This window comes from Narcine bancroftii, chromosome 4 (assembly GCF_036971445.1).
Source record: "Narcine bancroftii isolate sNarBan1 chromosome 4, sNarBan1.hap1, whole genome shotgun sequence".
In the NCBI taxonomy this organism is placed as follows: domain Eukaryota; kingdom Metazoa; phylum Chordata; class Chondrichthyes; order Torpediniformes; family Narcinidae; genus Narcine; species Narcine bancroftii.
This window is the reverse complement of record NC_091472.1, coordinates 224,880,981-224,899,278: the sequence shown is the minus strand read 5'-3', so window position 1 is coordinate 224,899,278 and position 18,298 is coordinate 224,880,981. Positions and strand designations below refer to the sequence as shown.

Genomic DNA, 18,298 nt, shown 5'->3' with positions numbered 1-18,298 from the left:
GGGTGAAATCCCTTTTTCCAAATGGATCTACTCCAACAACTGTGCTACTGTATTATGAAAGGGTTTGAAGATTAGACATCAATGCAATAATGTCTTTAATAAATTCAATTTGTTCATCTGATTGCCACCAAGTGTATTTGAAGGTTTGGTAGAAACACATTGAAAGGTAGCATTGCAAATCTCAGAGAGGAGTGTCAGACTCTGAAGATGTGGAAAGAGAAGTGAACTTGATGAGTTGGGCCTACATTATTCGACATAAAACTGGAGCTGACCTGGTTAACATCGGGATCCTGCAGCTGTTTCTTTTGCTTCTTCCCTTTGATGAAATCCTTCTGCTTACAGACGTGGGGAACTCCAGATTCCAGCCAAGGTGTGGAAGGAGAAGAACATCCAGGAGGGCATCCTTCGAGCTCAGGGAATGAGGTGCGGTTCGATTTGCCAGCAGAAATCTTTGCTCCACTCCAAGACAGTGGGGTACGTACAGAACTGCCCAAAATTGTTGATGTCAAGTCGAGGATAGGAAAGAGCTTGTCAGTGATCCATGTGTGACTACAGAGCAGGGAGTTCAAGTCAGGCATAAGATGATTTTGAAAGCACAACAAAGTGCTTATCTCTTCCCAACCTGTGGTTGAAGTGTTTGCTCCTTTGATGAGTTTTGTTCCACAGAGATTAAACATGATCATTGCCATATGTCAAAAGATGCTGGTGTTTTAGAAGTAGGCAGCAAACTGAAAAGCCTTGACATCCTGGAAAAGGCAACAGGAGTAGAGATGAGCACCGTGATGGTTCAGTCAGCTTTTGGTGAACTTGTGTTCACAGGGTTGAATCAGTCGTATTTCTTTCCGTTCGTCTCTGAACATCACACAACTTTTGAGTCAGTACGTTGAGAGAAGCCAACATAAAAAGTTAGTTTCATCCCATCTCAACTTTCCACATCCAAAATATTTGATTTCTCAAGGACTGAAAAAACTGCTGATGTCGGAAATCCAAAATAAAGAAAGGTTGGAACTACTAGGCAGGTCAGGCAGCATCTGTCCTGAGAGAAGATCGAGGCCCACGTTTCTGGTTGAAGGCCTTTCGTCAGAGTTAGAAGAGAGAGAAAGCAAGTGTGTTGCAAGTTGCGGAGAAGTAAGAGGGGAGTGTGGGGATCAGAGGACATCCATGACATTACTCTTTGGATTCTGATGGAGAAACACAGGAATCTAGGAGCAGGAAGAACCCACTTAGCCCTTCAAACATGGACTGCCATTTAACATGATTATGGCTGATCTGCGCTATCCCCACCTTCTCTTCTGTGCATCTTCTCCATACCCCTCTGCTCCTCGACCTTTATCCACCTCCACTTTAAATACTTTAGTGATCTGGTTGTCATCAGCAGAGAATTCCAGAGATTCCTGCACTCTGTGAGAAGAAATCACTAACATACTTCAGTTTTAAGATGCCATCTTGATCTTGAAATTGTATCCTCTTGTTCGAAATCCCAGCATCCACCCTGTCGAACCTTCTTCAGTTCTTGCGTGATTGAGTGAGGTCACTTTTTGTTCTTGTAAACCCCAAGGAATACTAATCTGAAAAATTAGCTTTAAAAAGACCTCCTAGTAGTCAACCATTTCAGTCCTGTGTCACACTCTCATACTCACATGTCTGTCCATGGCCTTATGTGCTATTCCACCAAGACCACCTGCAAATTGGAGGAACAACTCCTAATTTTCCATCTGGGCACTCTCCAGCCAGATGGCATTAATGCCCACTTTTCAAGTTTCTGCTAGCATGATCTCCTCTTTCCCCCTTCCATTCCCCTTTCCAGTTCTCCTCCCTCCCTCCCCCTTCCCCTCACCCACCCATCCCTCCTCCCCTTGATCGCTGCTGTCCCCTCCCTCCCTTCTCCATCTATCACCTCCTGCCTTTGCGACCACCACCGCCCCCCCCCATCTCTTTTATTCAGACATTGTCCCATGCCATGATGAATGCCTCAAGCCTGAAACGTCGGTTATGTATTTTTACCGCTGAGTTTCTGCAGCATTTTGTATTTTTACTTCTACTATGGTGTCTGTAGATTTTTGTGTTTTACTTGTAGTTGCTGGAAATCTAAAATAGAGACAGAAAATGCTGGAGATACTCTGCACGTCAGGCAGCATCTGTGGAGAGAGAAAAATGCAAAATAGTTTTGGTCACCAAATAATAGCAAAGAAATATCTGAGTGAAAGATTAACAAATTCTCCAACTGGTTGTGAGATTTTGTCTATCATGAATGATTGGATGGTCTGGATATCTCTGGCAAACAGCTGTCTTGATTGTTACTTTAAGATAATGAAAGAGTTTGAATGGGTGATAAGTTTTTAAAATTTAGAGATACAGCATGTTAGCAGGCCCTTCTTCCCCATGAGCCCGTGCCGCCCAAATACACCCACGTGACCAATTAACTCACTAACCCTGTGTGACTTTGGAACATGGGAGGAAACTGGAGCTTACGTAAGAAACCCACGGGGAGAGCATATAAACTCCTTACAGACAACCCTGGATTTGGACCCAGATCACAGCCGTTGTAATAATGCTGTACTAACCATTATACTAACTGTGCTGCTCCTGAAGAGAGCAATGCTTCCTGAGCAGATCCATAGCTACTGTCAATATTTACATGACAACCCCAGTACTGTCATCATTGCCTGGTCATTGATGATATTTTTTACCTCATGAAGGGAGTTCCAGAAGAAGCAGGTTCCAGACGGGGCGTGGAAGGAGACAAGTTCCCAGACATTCAGTCTCTGAATGATGCAGCTCCTGTACCATCTGTGGGTGATCAGGCTTTTCCGGATTCACCCCACCCTGGCACCCAACCTGACAAAGTCAACCTTGGACATAGCAACAGTCAGGAAACGGTGAGTGATCGCTGATCAGCTGAGGGATTGTCATGGGGATGCTGTGATTTTGGAGAACGGAGTTGATTTGTCACCAACTAACATGATTTCATGGTTTTATCCTTTGCTGAATACTATTTAGTTGAGACAGTTGTGATATGCTGTCTTACCCAATCAATGTTGGTATATCTGAAGGCAGGCACCAGCTTGCCAAAGTCCAAATATTTACCTGTGTCCGGAGAAGTTGTGTCCTGATTTTAGTTAATCTATTCAGACACCTTGTAATTTATGCTTCTGCTTGTTATTGAGTTTAAACTATTCTTTAGTATAACACACAATCTGCCTTCCCTTACACGGAGGGAACCAGATTGTGAACAGTGAGTGCAGAGGATCAGACCAGCAGAAAAGTCATCAAATTACACTGGCCAATGAAGATTTTGCTCGCTGAACACTTACGAGTGTATTTTATGGATTTTGGGCTGCTGATCATAGAAATCACCTTAAAAATTTCATATCATGTACCATTTTCTAAATTTAACATTATTGTAATTTCCTGCCATACTTTAAGTCTACTTCAAGCAAGCATTCAAATTCAACACGTCAATGAAAATTCATTTTCTGCATTCGCACTTGGATTTCTTCCCTGCTGATCTCGGTTCAGTCAGTGACAAACATGGTGAAAGGTTTCACCCGGACATTGCAACCATGGAAAAGCTGGGCAACTATTGTTAGACACTGACACGGGAGGTATCATATATGAGTATAAAAGAAAATCGGCAGCAAAACACTTTTTGATCATTTGACCTAACACAATGTGTCAGCATCATTAAACATGCTAAATTCAATAGTTAACTTAATGTTTCTCCAACTTCCTACATGATGCAGCAAAACTGAAATTATCGTTGTGTTCAGCTTGGAGTTGTCTATCATAATCCCCAATTTTTTTTCAGAAAGCAAACCTTTTGGGGAAAAAAATTATTGTCCAGTGTTATGCATCAGAGGGATATAGCGTTTTTCCCTTTCATGTACCCTGTGACAGGGAGCCAAGGGTTTCTCAAGGTTCGAGACTCACTGAACAGAAGAACATAGAAACATAGAAGATAGGAGCAGGAGTAGGTCATTCGACCCTTCGAGCCTGCTCCGCCATTCAATGAGATCATGGCTGATCTTAAAGTTCAGTACCCCGTCCCCGCCTTCTCTCCGTAACCTTTAATACCCTTATACTGAAGAAATAGATCTAATTCCCTCTTAAGTATATTTAATGAACCTGCCTCTACTGAGGGAATGTCAGTGCATGTAAGACTTCTGACGTCTCATGCCAACTTTGTAACTCGATAAACACAATCTGTGGAGGACCTCCGCAGCTCGAGCAACAGCGGGGAGAAAAAGAATAATCCATGTTTTGAGCCAAACTCTCTATTGAGAAAGCATCAACCATTCCTTTTCACCCACTGATGTTGCTTGACCCACTGAGTTCCCCCAGGAGATTGTATTTCCCTTCAGATCCCAGCATCTCCTGTGTGCCTATAATTCAATGCAGTCATTACCGATTTTTTTTATACTTACATGACACTTTTCTCTGCCAAGATCTGATAAATTGACCTCTCCTTGAATGTGCTGTGGCTCGGCAGAGTGCGTTTGAAGGATATGGTTCAGCTAACTTTAAAGATGAGCTGGGAGAACAGAAGACATGTCAGCTCTGATGAGGTGTGGAAGGCTGGTCTTTTATGCAGTGAAAATATTTCCAGGAGTGATGTGGCCTGAATGGGCTGTTTCTCTCTTGAAATCACATTACTCAATGTAAAAATGGAATTGTCCCAGTTTACCTGAGGACTCGACAGCTGTTGTTTTTGTCTGATCTCACTGATTGGAATCCTGCTTGTAAACGCTGGGAGTTCCAGCAGAAACTGATCCCAGACAGGATGTGGAAGGAAAGGATCGTCCAAGAGGGCAACCTTCTAGTTCAAGAAGTGAGGTGAGGCTCAAGTTAACCACATAAATTCTTGCTCCGTTCCTGGGAGCAGGAACTGTCCAAAGCTGTGAAGACAACAGACAGAGTTATGCTAAATTCACCAGTTGTAAAATGTGTTTAGTGATACAAGTGAAGATTCAGGGACCCATGGATGGGGGGGGTTCATTTAAGTGTTAACCAATAACTTGTTTCCGAGAATGTAGAACACTTCAGCACAATAACAGACTCTTACTGAACAAGGTTCTCAATTTAAACTAAATTTTTGCTGGTGCACCTAATACATATCCTTCTATCCCCTGCATATTCATCCATCTGTCTGGAAGCCTCCTAAATGCTACTATTTAATCCTCCTTCTCTGAACCTCTTGTATGACGTCTAACTGAAAACCACCTGAAAGCCCAATTCCACAGATTCAGATTTCAGATTTATTGTCAGAGTACATACATGACATCACATATTCATTTTTCTTCAGGTGAGGCAGAATTACCACTTATTGGTAGCGCAAAAAAACTGTACACAGCATAAACATGTAAACAAATAAAGAACTGTAAACAGATGACGAATGTAAACAAATTATGCAATGCAGAGAGAATTTTTAAAAATCAATAAATTGCACAAGTAAGAGTCCTTAAATGAGCCTCTGAATGAGTTTGTTATTGAAGAGTCTGGTGGTGGAGGGATAGCAGCTGTTCCTGAGCCTGGTGGTGCAAGTCTTATGGCCCCTGTACCTCTTTACTGGTGGCAGCAGCAAGAACAGAATGTGCATTGGGTAGTGAGGGTTCTTGATGATTGCTGCTCTCTGATGGCAACTTCCCATGTCGATGTTCTTGCTGGTGAGGATGGTTTTGCCTGTGATGTCTTGGACTGTGTCCACTACCTTTTGCAGGGTTTACACTCAGGCGTATTGGTGTTCCCATACCAGACCATGATGTAGCCAGTCAGCACACTTTCCACTACACATCTGCAGAAATTTGCCAGGGTTTCTGGTGTAATAACAAATCTCCACAAACTCTTGAAGAAATAGAGGCACTGACATGCTTTCTTCATGATGCCTTTAGTGTGTTGGGTCCAGGAAATATCCTCTGAGATAGAGACTCCCAAAAACTGAAATTTGCTCACCCTCTCCACCTCTGATCCCCCAATGATCAATGGATCGAAAACCTCTGGGTTTCCATTCCTGAAGTCAACAATTAGCTCCTTAGTTTTGGTGAAGTTGAGTGCAAGGTTGTTGTTGGTTTTCAATCTCCCTCCTGTAGACTGACTCATTGCCTTTTTTATACAACCCACTATTGTGGTATTGTCGACAAATTTATTATTGTCGTACTGAGCCACATAGTCGTGCGTGTAAAGTGAGTAGAGCAGGGGGCTAAGAACACAGCCCTGTGGTGCTCAGGTACTGATGGAGATTGTGGAGGAGAAGTTCTTACCAGTCCTCACTGATTGTCTCTAAGGAATTTGTAAGGTTCAGATGTGCAGTCTGTAAGGAGTTTGTACATTTTCCTCCTGTCAGACTTGGACTTTTCTCTGGGAAACAAAAGCAAAATGGCCCCTCTCCTACCCCTTGTGTGTCCCAGGAAGATCTTCTTCCACCAGTCGTGCTGATATTGCATTATACTCTCTCATAAAACTCTCTGCCCGCAGAGAAGGGAGAGAATGTGAATCCCAGCTGGTGTGGGGTGTCACTGAGAGATTTGGTTCAGAGCGGTATTTCTCAACCGATGGTTTGTGGATCACCGAGTGTCCATGAGTTCGTTACAGGTGGTCCACAGCATCACACCAAGGAATTTATTGATGGAATAAACAGGTCATATGTAAAACAAAGTTGAAAATTTGATGACAACAAATTAGGGCAGAATGGTAGTGTAGAGGTTAGTGCAGTGTTATTATAGTGCCTGTGAATCCGGTTCGAATCTGGTGCTGTCTGTAAGGAGTTTGTAAGTTTTCTCCTTGTCTGTGTCGGTTTCCGGTTTCCTTCCACCTTTCAGAATGTACAGGGTTAGTAGGTTTAATTGATTCATTTGGGCGCATGGCTCGTGGGCTGGAAGGGCCTGTTACCATGCTAGAACTCTAAAATTTAAAAAAAAAAGAAAAATTCTCAAAAGAAATTCCTGCAGAAACAAATCCACCTGTGGTGGTCTGGATAAAGTGCTCGAATTTGCCAGGCTCCCCTCGTCAGCTTGTGTTTTGCTGGTTGGTTATTGGTGGTTTACACAAAAGGAATACGTTTCAGGTTAACAAGTCATGTGGGTATAACTAGGTGGTGCGGACTCGTGGACCAGAAGGGCCTGTTATTGTGCAGTATCTCTAAATTAAATTAAAAATTAAGGTAGTCTTAAGGTGTAAAAAGGTTGAGAACTGGTTCAGATAAATGTAAAGCAGTGCTGGATGAACACATGGTTGAAGGGTGTCAAATGATTGGCTTGCCCTAGAAAGGTGTCATGCCATTCAACATAAAACTTGAACTCCTCCTTGTCTCAGCTGACATTGGGATCCCGCAGTGGTTTCTCTCCTCATTGATGTAACCCTCTGCTTATAGACACAGGGAGTTCCAGATCCCAGAAAGGATGTGGAAGGAAATGATTATGCGGGAGAGCAGTCTTCGAGTTCAAAGAGTGAGGTGAGGCTCGATTTACTGACAGACATTTATGCTCCACTCCTGGGCAATAAGGTATGTACAAAATTGTTCAAGTCAATGACAGGAATGGCACGGAGGTGGGGGTTCAGAAGAGACAGGTCATGATGGTCCTTTTCCCAGAGCTTTAATTGTTTCATCCATTGATGAATTGTGTTCCAAATAAAATGGCTTGAGGCAACCGATCGCTGAAGAAAGCATAGCAAAATGATGGGTCTGGACAACCTATTATCTCCAGTAGTGGCCATATGCAGTGCACACAACAATTCAATCAGACTGTATTTGCTATTGGGGCTGCCTGATTTTTTTTTCCTACAAATACTTGGTCATAGATCTTTTCTTGCTCATAACCATTAGAACTCCTTTTGAACATGCAGGATTTTTCTTTAATTCGTTCTTTTTTTGGCTGCATTAGTAGGGTGGATGGTATTTGCTCCCCAACTCTCCATTGCCCAGGAAAGGTCTTGTTGTGCTGCTTTCCTGAGCTTCTCCCATGCCACTGTTAGGCAAGTGGTTTCAAGGTTTAGACCCAGCCACAGTGGAGGGATGGGTGGTGGTTTCTTCCCATCTCAAACTGTGGTAGGACTTGGAGGGCAACAGGGCTGGTACTGGTCTTCCAGCGCAGCGGCTAGTCCTCCTGGCCAGCAGTAGAGCTGTCATTGTGGTCTGGACAAGCTGTGTGTGTTGTAGATGACACACTACAAGTGGGCGGCAGTAGACAGAGTCCAAACAAGTGGACTGCTTTCTTATGGATAGTAAAAATCTTCCTGACAGCTGTTGAAGCTGGATTATTCCTGGACGGTGAGGAGTATGCCATAATATTGATGGTAGGAGTGGAGGGAGCATGAGGCAATGGTAATACTAATGAATGTTTGCAGACTTCTAAAAAATTTAAATTCAGACATACAGCCCAGTTACAGACCCTTGTGGCCCACAAGCTGTGCTGCCCAATTACACCCAATTGACCAACAACCCCTGTATGTATTTTTGAAATGGTGGGAGGAAACCAGAGCCCCTGGGGAAAACCCATGCAGACACAGAGTCGCAGGGAGTCCCTCTCACTGCTCTAACTCAACCCCAGCAGTGTTTAAACTTCAAATGTCAAAGAAAGGTAGGAAAACGCATTCTTCCTGGGGAGGCTCCACTTGGCATTATCAGTCCATGCTTGGCTGTTTCTCATGGTCTTGCTGTATGCAGGCACAGTCTGGTTTATTTGCCGTGGAGTTGTGAATGAAACTTAACACAGTCTTCACAACAGTGCTGGAGAACCTCAGCAGGCCACACAGCATCCACGGGAAGGAAAAGGGAGTCGATAGTGCAGGAGCCCTTCCTCAGGAATGTAGAAAAACAGGTAGACTCTAGATTCCCGATGAAGGGCTCAGCCCTGAAACACCGACTGCTTTTTAGTTCCCATGAATGTTGCTACGTTCCTCCAGCACTTTTCTGTGCTGCACTGGATCCCAGCATCTGCTGATTTTCTTGCTTAGTTGCACAATTTTAAGCGGACATCCAGCTCCTGGAATGACTGTGATCAGTGTCACAACAGAAGATGGTTGGGCCTGGGACACTGCCCGTGGTGCTCTTCCAGATGTGCTCTGGGAGCAGGGAATCACATACCTCTTCCCATGTGTGGTCAGAGAGATTTCCTTCACACACAACAATTTTACCAGAGCTCCTTAATGATCAAAAGATGCATCATTGCCAGGGGCAGACAGTCACCTCCACTTCACACTGAAACTAAACGCTTTGGACCCTGCTTGGACCAAGGTGGTGATGAGATCTTGGCATCCGTGAGCAAGTAAATGTCATTTGAAGGCAGTGTGGCTGAGGTCGCCGGCCCTTGTGGTGACAGTCATTTACTTAACACGAGAGGCTGCAGTCGTTGGAATCCAGAACAAAACATCATCACTTGGGTGAACTCATCAGTGGGAGAAAAGGAATGGCTGACGTTTAGGGTCAGAACCCTTTGTCAGGATTGAGAGTGCAGAAGAGAGACTCTGTGCCCTTTGCTCAGATTTCCAGCCCAAAACGTTGACAGCTCCATTTTACTTCTCCCCACTGATGCTGTTCAACCCACTGAGTTCCTCCAGTAGACCATGGGCTGCTTCCTTCAGCTATAGCCTGGTCACTCCTGAAGCCTTTCTGCTTAACAACACAGAGTGTTCCGACAGAAACTGACTGCAGAGAGGATGTGGCTGAAGATGCCCACAGAACAGTCTTCAAGTGCAGGTGCCGAGGCATAAGTAGATATAACTGCTTGAGCTTCCTCTCCAATCATAGCCATCCAGGTACTCGTGGAGCTATCTGAAACTGGGAAATTGTTCATTGAGTTAGCGGGCAGTGGTCAGCAATTCATTTGTACAGTAAAAACCCTTGGTATCTGGCACCTGTAGGGATTGGCAAATGCTGGATAAGTGAATTTTCCAGTTGCTTCTTGCGTGATTGATGAACTAACAGTGAGGTATGCCAATTTTATCCTTCCGTAATTTTTACCAATTTATTTTCCATGAGTTTTTATGACAGTTGTTTAAGGCTGCCAGTTGCTTGAGTTCTGGATAACAGGGATTTTACTGTATTTAGAAATCGAGGACTACGATGTTCTGATTTTGGACAGAAAGAAAGCGGTTGATTAGTACCCTGGGTGTAATTTCAGTGTTTCCTCAGTGATCTCCAAATAGATGACATTAACCTTGGCTTCTCCAGTTTACATTAAGCCCTTTCTATGTCTCCCTCTCCTCTGGCTCCTCTTCCTCCTTCTGTCCCCTTTCCTCCAATTCCATCCCCCTCCATTTCAGCGAGCTTTCCTCTCACCATAAGTTCACAATTTTTGTTCTCTTCTGCCCTCCTACCTTTATCCACCTATGACCTCTAGCCTGTGGGCCTGTGCACCTCCCCCCACCAATTTGTTCATACCTTAAGGGCACAGACTCAAAACATTGGTTATGTGTCTGTGCCATAAAGATTGCTGTACGACCTGCTGAGTTTATCCAGCATTTTTGTGTATTAAACTACTGTGGTGGTACATCACCGGCCTACTGCAGGGAGCAACCTCTGTACCTGCAGGAGTGTAAGTCAGCCTGAATGGATCAAGTCCCACTCGGTTGGGTGTCAATCACCCTCCGGGATATAAGCCTGCGCCAGCCTCCCAAAGTCTCACTCAAAGTTACTACAGCTACAGCCAGCCTGGCTCTGTGGAAGTCTTTGTGGATTAAAGCCTGTTGAACAGTTTTTTACCTTGTGTGTGTCTGATTCTGGCTAACAATGCACCACAATTTAATCCACAAATTTTTCCCATGGCTGCCATGGGAAAAACTCCTGAGCGAGGGAGCCTCGAAGTTGACCCACGCCAGCCGGAAGCCCAGACACGCTTCGAGATCAGGCGGCACGCGGTCGAGGCAATCATCGAGGCACATGCAGGCGGCATCCTGGACTCAGATCGGAAGAGGCTGGTCCTACTCCGGTCAAAGCTGGATCCCCACACATTCCAAGCAACCAAAGGCTGCTCCATATACAAGAGCACAATGGACACTCTCAAGAACTTATACAAGCCCCCCATGAATGCGGTCTGTGCAAGGTACCTCCTCAATACCCGAGCTTAGCAACCCGGGGAAACGGCTGAGTCTTACCTGGGACACCTGCGAGAGTTGGCCCGACCATGTCTGTCTGAACCCAGGGTAGGCACAGAGGAGGCCGAGAGGCTGATCCGGGATGCCTTCGTGTGAGGGCTACGCTCGAGAAGCTGCTGGAAGATAGTATTTATGCCCTGACCAAGACAGTGGAAGTGATCTGAACCCTGGAAGCTGCAGCCCTGCACATCGAAGCTTTCGATTCTAGGTTCCCCCAGGCTCCCTCATGGCCCTCTCACACTGCAGCTGCACCCCCAGACCAAGTTGGGGAGGAGAATGTCGCTGCGGCAGGCACCTGGCACCCCTGTAAGTACTGTGGGTCCTGGTGTGGGTCAGACTGATGATCGCACCAAAACTGTCTGGCTAGGAACCAGTACTGTTCCCAATGTAGCAAGAAAGACCACCTTGCTAAAGTGTGCCTCTCAAAACCAGCCGGCAGTTCAGCGGCCCTCTATGACCTCCCCACCTCCCCTGTGGACCCCTCCATGTGCGCGTGCCAGGTGGCGCCATTGTCCCTGCTACGACTTCCGCCTTCCCCGACCCTGTCAGTGCAGCATCCGGCCTCACCAGCGATGATCGCAGCGTGTGCCCTGAGCATCTGGACCAGCCCCCGTCCTCACCAGCGCCGCTTGCCGAGAACTACAGTGATGTCACTTCTGGCTCAAGGTGTGACGTCACTTCTGGCTGATGTAATGACGTCACTTCTGCCGGCTGCAACGACATCACTTCTGCCGGCACAACGAACGTGGCTGGGGAAGGAGGCCAGACACGCGGCGGGTCCCCCTGTGCCGCTGCCATTTTGGATCAGGCAGCAGCCGACACGGAGGGCCCCCGACGATGAAGGGGATGATGTGGTCAACACGGGTGATGACCAGGCCGCCCCACCAACGCAATCCACGCCTCTGGACATCATTGGTTGCTGCACACCACACCCCACGACTAACGTCAACGTGGTCAACACGGGCAACGACCAGGCCGCACTACCAACGTTCCCCACACCTCCGGTCACCGTAAATCACCGCACACAGCTGGAGAGTGATGACTCCGACCCCAAGATGGTCCTGGCTCCCACCACTCTGACCAGGGACATCTCTCACAACCTCAGGCACTCGATGATGGACATGCAAGTCAATGGGCAGGTAACAAAATGCCTGTTCAACAGTGGCAGCACTAAGAGCTTCATTCACCCGAGTGTGGCCCACTCCCTGAGATTAAAAGTCCACCCCACCACCTGCTCGGTCGCCCTCACCACCAAGGAAAAGACTGTTGGTACCCTTGGGTGCTGCTCAGCTGATATAACTGTAGGAGGGGAGGCATTCATGGGGTTCAGGCTCCTGGTCATGCCCAAACTCTGCGCACCAGTCCCCCTGGTCCTGGATTTCCAGTGCCACCTGCAGAGTGTCACCCTTGCTTTCGGGGGGGCCCAACCTCCACTCACATTATACAGCGCGCCAACTTACCAGCCCCGGCCAACCTGCGGCCTCTCCACACTACGCATCACCCCATCGGTGCTCTGCCCACATCTTATGCTAAGCTGCAAGCCGATCACTGCCAGAAGTAGGTGCTATTGCACTGCAGACAAAGACTTTATCGAGGCAGAGGTGCGGCGATTCCTGGCGGAAGGTGTCATAGAGCCCAGTAACAGCCCTTGGAGAGCCCAAGTCCTGGTGGTCAAAGGGGGAAGTAAGCCAAGGATGGTCGTGGATTACAACCAGATCATTAAACAGTGCACCCAACTGGATGCCTACCCTCTGCCGAGGATAGCCCGCTACTGGGCTTTCTCCATGATTGACCTGAAGTCAGCGTATCACCAAATTCCCATCCACCCGAAGGACAAACTTTACACTGCCGTCAAGGCGGACGGGCGCCTGTACCAGTTCTGTCGAGTTCCCTTTGGAGTCATCCAGCAGGAGATGGATCGCATGGTAGACCGGCACAAGCTAAAGGCAACGTTCCCATATCTGGATAACGTCACTATCTGTGGCCGTGACCAGAAGGACCACGATACTAACCTGGAAAAATTCCTCCAGACGGCCGCGGAGCTGAACCTCACTTATAACAGGGAGAAATGTGTGTTCAGCACCACCCACTTCGCCATCCTGGGGTACATCGTGGCCCATGGGGTCGTTGGCTCAGATCTAGAAAGGATGCACCCATTAATGGAGTTACCTCTTCCCCCATGCTAAAGGCCCTCCGCAGGTCCCTTGGCCTATTCTCCTACTACTCACAGTGGGTCCCTTGCTTCTTGGACAAGGTCTGCCCACTGGCCCAAACTACAACTTTTCTCTTCCCACCCGAGGTGCAAGCAGCCTTCATCCGTATCAGGCAGGACATCGCGGACGCCACGATGCAAGCTGTGGATGAGGATTCCCCTTTCCAGGTGGAGAGCGATGCCTCCGAGGTAGCCTCGTTGTTACCCTCAACCAAGGGGGGGGTGCCCTGTCACTTTCTTCTCTAGGACCCTCCACGGCTTCGTGCTAAGGGATTCCGCCATTGAAAAGGAGGCCCAAACAATTGTGAAAGCAGTCCACCATTGGAGCCACTACCTGGCTGGCAGGAGATTCACCCTCCTCACTGACCAGCGGGCCGTAGCGTTCATGTTTAACACTACCCACAAGAGAAGATCAAGGAAGACGAGATCCTGCGCTGGAGAGTCGAGCTGGCAACCTACAGCTACAACATCCAGTACCGCCCCGGAAAGTTTAATGACTCACCTGATGCCCTCTCTCGGACCCTGCACGTCTATGCACGACGACAGGCTGCAGGCACTACATGAGTCCCTCTGCCATCTAGGTGTCACCTGGTTGTACCACTTCATTAAGTCCCGTAACCTGCCATATACCATCAGGGATGTCAGGGACATGACTGAGGCCTGCTGGGTCTGCACGGAGTGTAAACCCCGTTTCTTCCGCCCGCCCCAGGCCCATGTCATAAAGCCCACTTGGCCCTTCGAGTGTCTCAACATGGATTTCAAAGGGCCCCTGCCTTGCACAAACCAAAATGTCTACTTCCTCATGGTAGTGGACGAGTACTCACGCTTCCCTTTCACTATCCCTTGCCCGGACACCTCCACGGCCACCGTCATCAGGACCCTGCAGCAGATCTTCACCATGTTTGGCTACCCCACTTTCATCCACAGCGACCGGGTCTAGTTTCATGAGTGATGAGCTTTGCCAGTACCTGACAGCGAGGGGCATCGCGACTAGCCGCACGACGAGTTATAACCCGAGAGGAAATGGGCAAATGCAACATGAAAATGGGGTGGTCTGGAAGGCAGTCCTCCTGGCTCTCAAGTCAAAAGGGTGGGCCGTTGAGTACTGGCAGGACACCCTGCCCGAGGCGCTCAATGCCATTCGGTCAATGCTGTGTACAGCTACCAATGAGACCCCTCATGAACGTCTGTTCTCATTCCCCAGGAAGTCAGCAACTGGAATGTCCCTCCCAGCATGGCTCGCGTCCCTGGTACCGGTGCTCCTGCATAAGCACATATGGACACACAAGGCCGAACCCCTGGTCGAGCAGGTCTTCCTCATACACACGAACCACAACTATGCCTACATTAGGTTCGGCAGTGGCAGGGAGGACACTGTCTCAACCAGGGACCTGGCACCAGCAGGAGCACCCACCACTCCACGGCATCCTTCAGCCCAGGATGATGCCGACTGGGCATACATCCCCGTCCCCAGGCAGCTATGGGGCACACAGGACCTCCTTGACCACCAGGAGGCCGCTTCAGCCCTCGGGGATGAACCTGCCCCCCCCCAACCCATCCAATATGACTCTCACACATGGCCTCCTTGGCCACCTCTCCACGTGGACCACACCAGTCACACAGACCCCTGCTGCCACCCCTCCCCCCCACTTCCCCTCCGACCAGTGACCAGGAGCCAGTTCTACAACCGTAACAGAGACCCTGGTGGCCACCGGATTGTCTCAATCTGTAAATATTGTATTTTGTATAGTAGGTATGATTCCTTGTTACTGCCCCCCGGGACAATTTTAAAGAAGGGGGTGAATGTGGTGGTACACCATCAGCCTACTGAAAAGGGCAACCTCTGTACCTGCAGGAGTGTAAAAGGACAGGACAACACCTGGCTGGCTGTCGATCAGTCGGCCTGAATGGATCAGGTCCTACCCAGTCGGGTGTCAATCACCCTCCAGGATATAAGCCTGCGCCGGCCTCCCGAAGTCTCACTCAGAATTACTGCAGCTACAGCCAGCCTGGCTCTGTGGAAGTCTTTGTGGATTAAAGCCTGTTGTACAGTCTTTACCTTGTGTGTGTCTGATTCTGGCTAACAGCGCACCACAACTGCAATCACAGCAACTGCAGACTTTCTTGTTTAACTTATTTTACTGTGCTTCCTTTCCCTCCACAGAGCCCAGAAGATGTAGACAGAACATTTAAAGAGTCTAATGTCCCATCAGGTCTGGAGAAGGTCTGAAAGTGTTGGACCATGCATCACAGGCAGAGATTGTAATGGATTCAGGTTTATTTGTACTGTTTGGTCTTTTGTAATTCTCAGAATTATGACACTTTTGTTTGGTCCAACCCTTTCAGGCCCTGGATAGTGAGAGAATAGCTCTGTCGGTTACAACACCATGCCACATCATTGGCAATGATGTAACTATATTTGTTGCAGATATTTGAGGGGGGGGAAAGGTGCAGGGAATCAATGATTTGGAAGAAAATTGCATCCCCATGGTGTAACGGACAGCCGCTATTTCATAGCCCTGGAAACCCGGGTTTGATCCCGACCTCTGAAGGAAATTTCCCATTCTCTCTGTGCCTGCAGGGTTCCCCCCAGGTGCTCCATCTTCCTCCCTCGTCCCAAAGACATGCACACTGGAAAGTTATTCACTGCTGTGCCACTGCACCAGGTGGATGGAGAGAGAATTGGGAGAGTGAGGAGAATTGATATGAGAGACGAGGTATCGAGGAAGTAAGTCAAACCTATAGACTGCTGGGTTGTTCTGAGACCTGCACAGACTCAAGGCTGAATGGCCTCCTGTGTTGTAACTTGTTATTAAAGTCACACAGCATGGAAAGAGGCCCTTTGGCCCAACTTGCCCATGCTGAGAAAAGTGTCCCACACACCTGCCTGTGTTTGGCCCATATCCACCTCAACCTATTGTATCCGTCCAATTCTAATAAACCTTCTCCCAGCCTATCGACTAGGTCATTTTCCATGTTTACTTGATGCAGTGCTTAGAAATACAGTAAAATCCCCTATATTTGAAATTCAAGCAACTGGCAAAAAAATCAAGGAAATAAATGAATAAATAAATTGAAATAAGTAGGAATAAATAAAAAATTAAAGTTTAAAATTGCAAAAGTAAATGTTCACCAAAGCAATGCACGACCCTTGGTGAAGATGGGAGCAAATATTCAGCCAGTGGATTGCCCTGGTCTTGTCCCATTCGTAGCACGTGTTTGAATAAAATTTCAATAAAGTTGTGTTTGAATAAAATGGCAGGGCCCGCTGGGACGAATCTCCAAAAATGACTCCCTATCCCTCACTAGTAAAAGTCTTTATTAGTATATTATTAAGTTTACTAGTAAGGCTTTATTTGTAAACTTGAGGGAGGAGGTTAATTATGATGACAATGTAGCGGCAGCTACACTGCCAACTGAAATAACACATAACCAGATGGGTTGAGCTCAGTGAGGAGATCTGATTGGCAAGTGGAACGTCACCAGGGCGTCATGTGGGTCCCCAAGCGCAGGCTTCTGAGCCCGGTGCTGAGGTCGAAGGGGAAACCCCTGACGGCGCCATTTTGGCCGGCTGCCCCACCGTGTGTGTTACAAGCGAGGCCAGTTTGCCTGCCTAATGGCATGCTGCCACAACAGCACAGTTATTGCAGCGATTAGTGCAACACTGTTACAGCACCGGCGGCCGGGGTTCCAATATAAATTTTGTAAATTACAGGAATTACCTGATTAAAGTGAACTTTACATAATTAAGGACTTCAATACTGATTTATTTTCAAATTGCTTTACACTGTCTTTTGTCTTTTCAACTGTTTATTCTTAATGCAGGTGCATTAGTTAGACATTGTAAGAGTGTGTCTCAGGCGACCGGAAAATTCTCATATCCGGCATCCGCAATCTTTGTAGGTGCCGGATACCATGGATTTTACTGTATAATTTATTCTGAGTTACAGGACTATAACATCTACACACACAAGACAATTATGAACCAAGTTAGTGCATGCATATACACTACACGAGTATAAATGAAGTTGTGGGGCAAAGGAACCATAGAGCCTTGTGGCTCAGAAATAGGCCTTTCAGCCCATTGTGTCTCTGTTGTCTATCAATGCTAATCCCAAATTTATGCAATCTGTGTTAGGGATGTACAAATGCTATCAGTACTGAAACAAGTACAGAAGGTATTCAAATTACAAAATAAAAAGCAATGGGGCTCATTTCTAATAAAATGAAATTATAAAGAGTGTGTATGTGGTTTACGACTAATGTAAATCTTTTATGGCCGATTTTTAAAAAAAAGTAAACTTGTTGAAAAGAAACTGGAGATAATGCAACAATTCTTCTCTACCTAAACTGACACCAGAATCTACTGGTGAGAGTCATACAGAGCAGGAAATGCCAGGCTTGATGTCCAACCTAGTTTACTGATCTCATGCTGAATAGCAGTTTGGAGTGCTGGAACTGACCTTTGTGTTAAATGGTTGCTTTGCTATCATTCCTGAAGCTTTGTCGCCAGTTGCTTTAAAGTCGCAGAGATTTAAGGAAATTTGTCCAGGCCCTTCAGTCCATGCAGACCATTCTGAGGTCACCCCATTTACGCTCATATGGTCATATCCTTCTGAACCCTTCTCTTATTGTATAATTAGGCTATTAAATACTGTATTTGATTATCCCTTTGATTGCTAATATTTAAGTGTCTGAGATTGATCTTGTTGCATTCAATATTTAATGATTGATTTTCTGATTGTAAAAAGACACATCCATATCGATCGGAAGCTCAAGGGGTCGGAATACTACCACATTCCAACTGTAATCAAGCTGAGACTCTTAATCAGGCTCAGCAAGAGGACAATGTTTTTGCAACCATGATAGTCTCAGCAATGAAAGAAGTGGAAATGGAGCAAAGACATGCAGGAGTGCAGGTGACCTGTTCATTGCAGTACAGATAAGAAATCGAAGGCATGCTGATATAAAACCAGCAAACTGAATCAAGCCAATTCT

The 18,298-nt window shown here is 46.8% G+C and overlaps 2 protein-coding genes across 23 annotated transcripts in view; one reads left to right on the top strand and one right to left on the bottom strand.

The window, feature by feature from the left end:
- LOC138761643 (cation channel sperm-associated targeting subunit tau-like) overlaps window positions 1–18,298 on the top strand; it is a 189,483-nt gene that overhangs the window by 168,974 nt on the left and 2,211 nt on the right. For 14 of the 18 annotated variants that reach the window (XM_069934105.1, XM_069934113.1, XM_069934107.1 and 11 more), the window contains 4 exons: window positions 343–474; window positions 2,700–2,879; window positions 7,367–7,498; window positions 18,052–18,219. In XM_069934105.1, the coding sequence (XP_069790206.1) occupies window positions 343–474; window positions 2,700–2,879; window positions 7,367–7,498; window positions 18,052–18,219 (612 nt within the window). The remainder of the gene's footprint in view (window positions 1–342; window positions 475–2,699; window positions 2,880–7,366; window positions 7,499–18,051; window positions 18,220–18,298) is intronic. The other 4 variants (XM_069934112.1, XM_069934103.1, XM_069934099.1 and 1 more) reach the window with 3 other exon arrangements.
- Window positions 9,594–18,298, bottom strand: part of stradb (STE20 related adaptor beta) — a 46,733-nt gene continuing 38,028 nt past the window's right edge. For all 5 annotated transcript variants that reach the window (XM_069934120.1, XM_069934121.1, XM_069934122.1 and 2 more), the window contains one exon: window positions 9,594–9,772. In XM_069934120.1, the coding sequence (XP_069790221.1) occupies window positions 9,609–9,772 (164 nt within the window). In that variant the 3' untranslated portion in view covers window positions 9,594–9,608. The remainder of the gene's footprint in view (window positions 9,773–18,298) is intronic.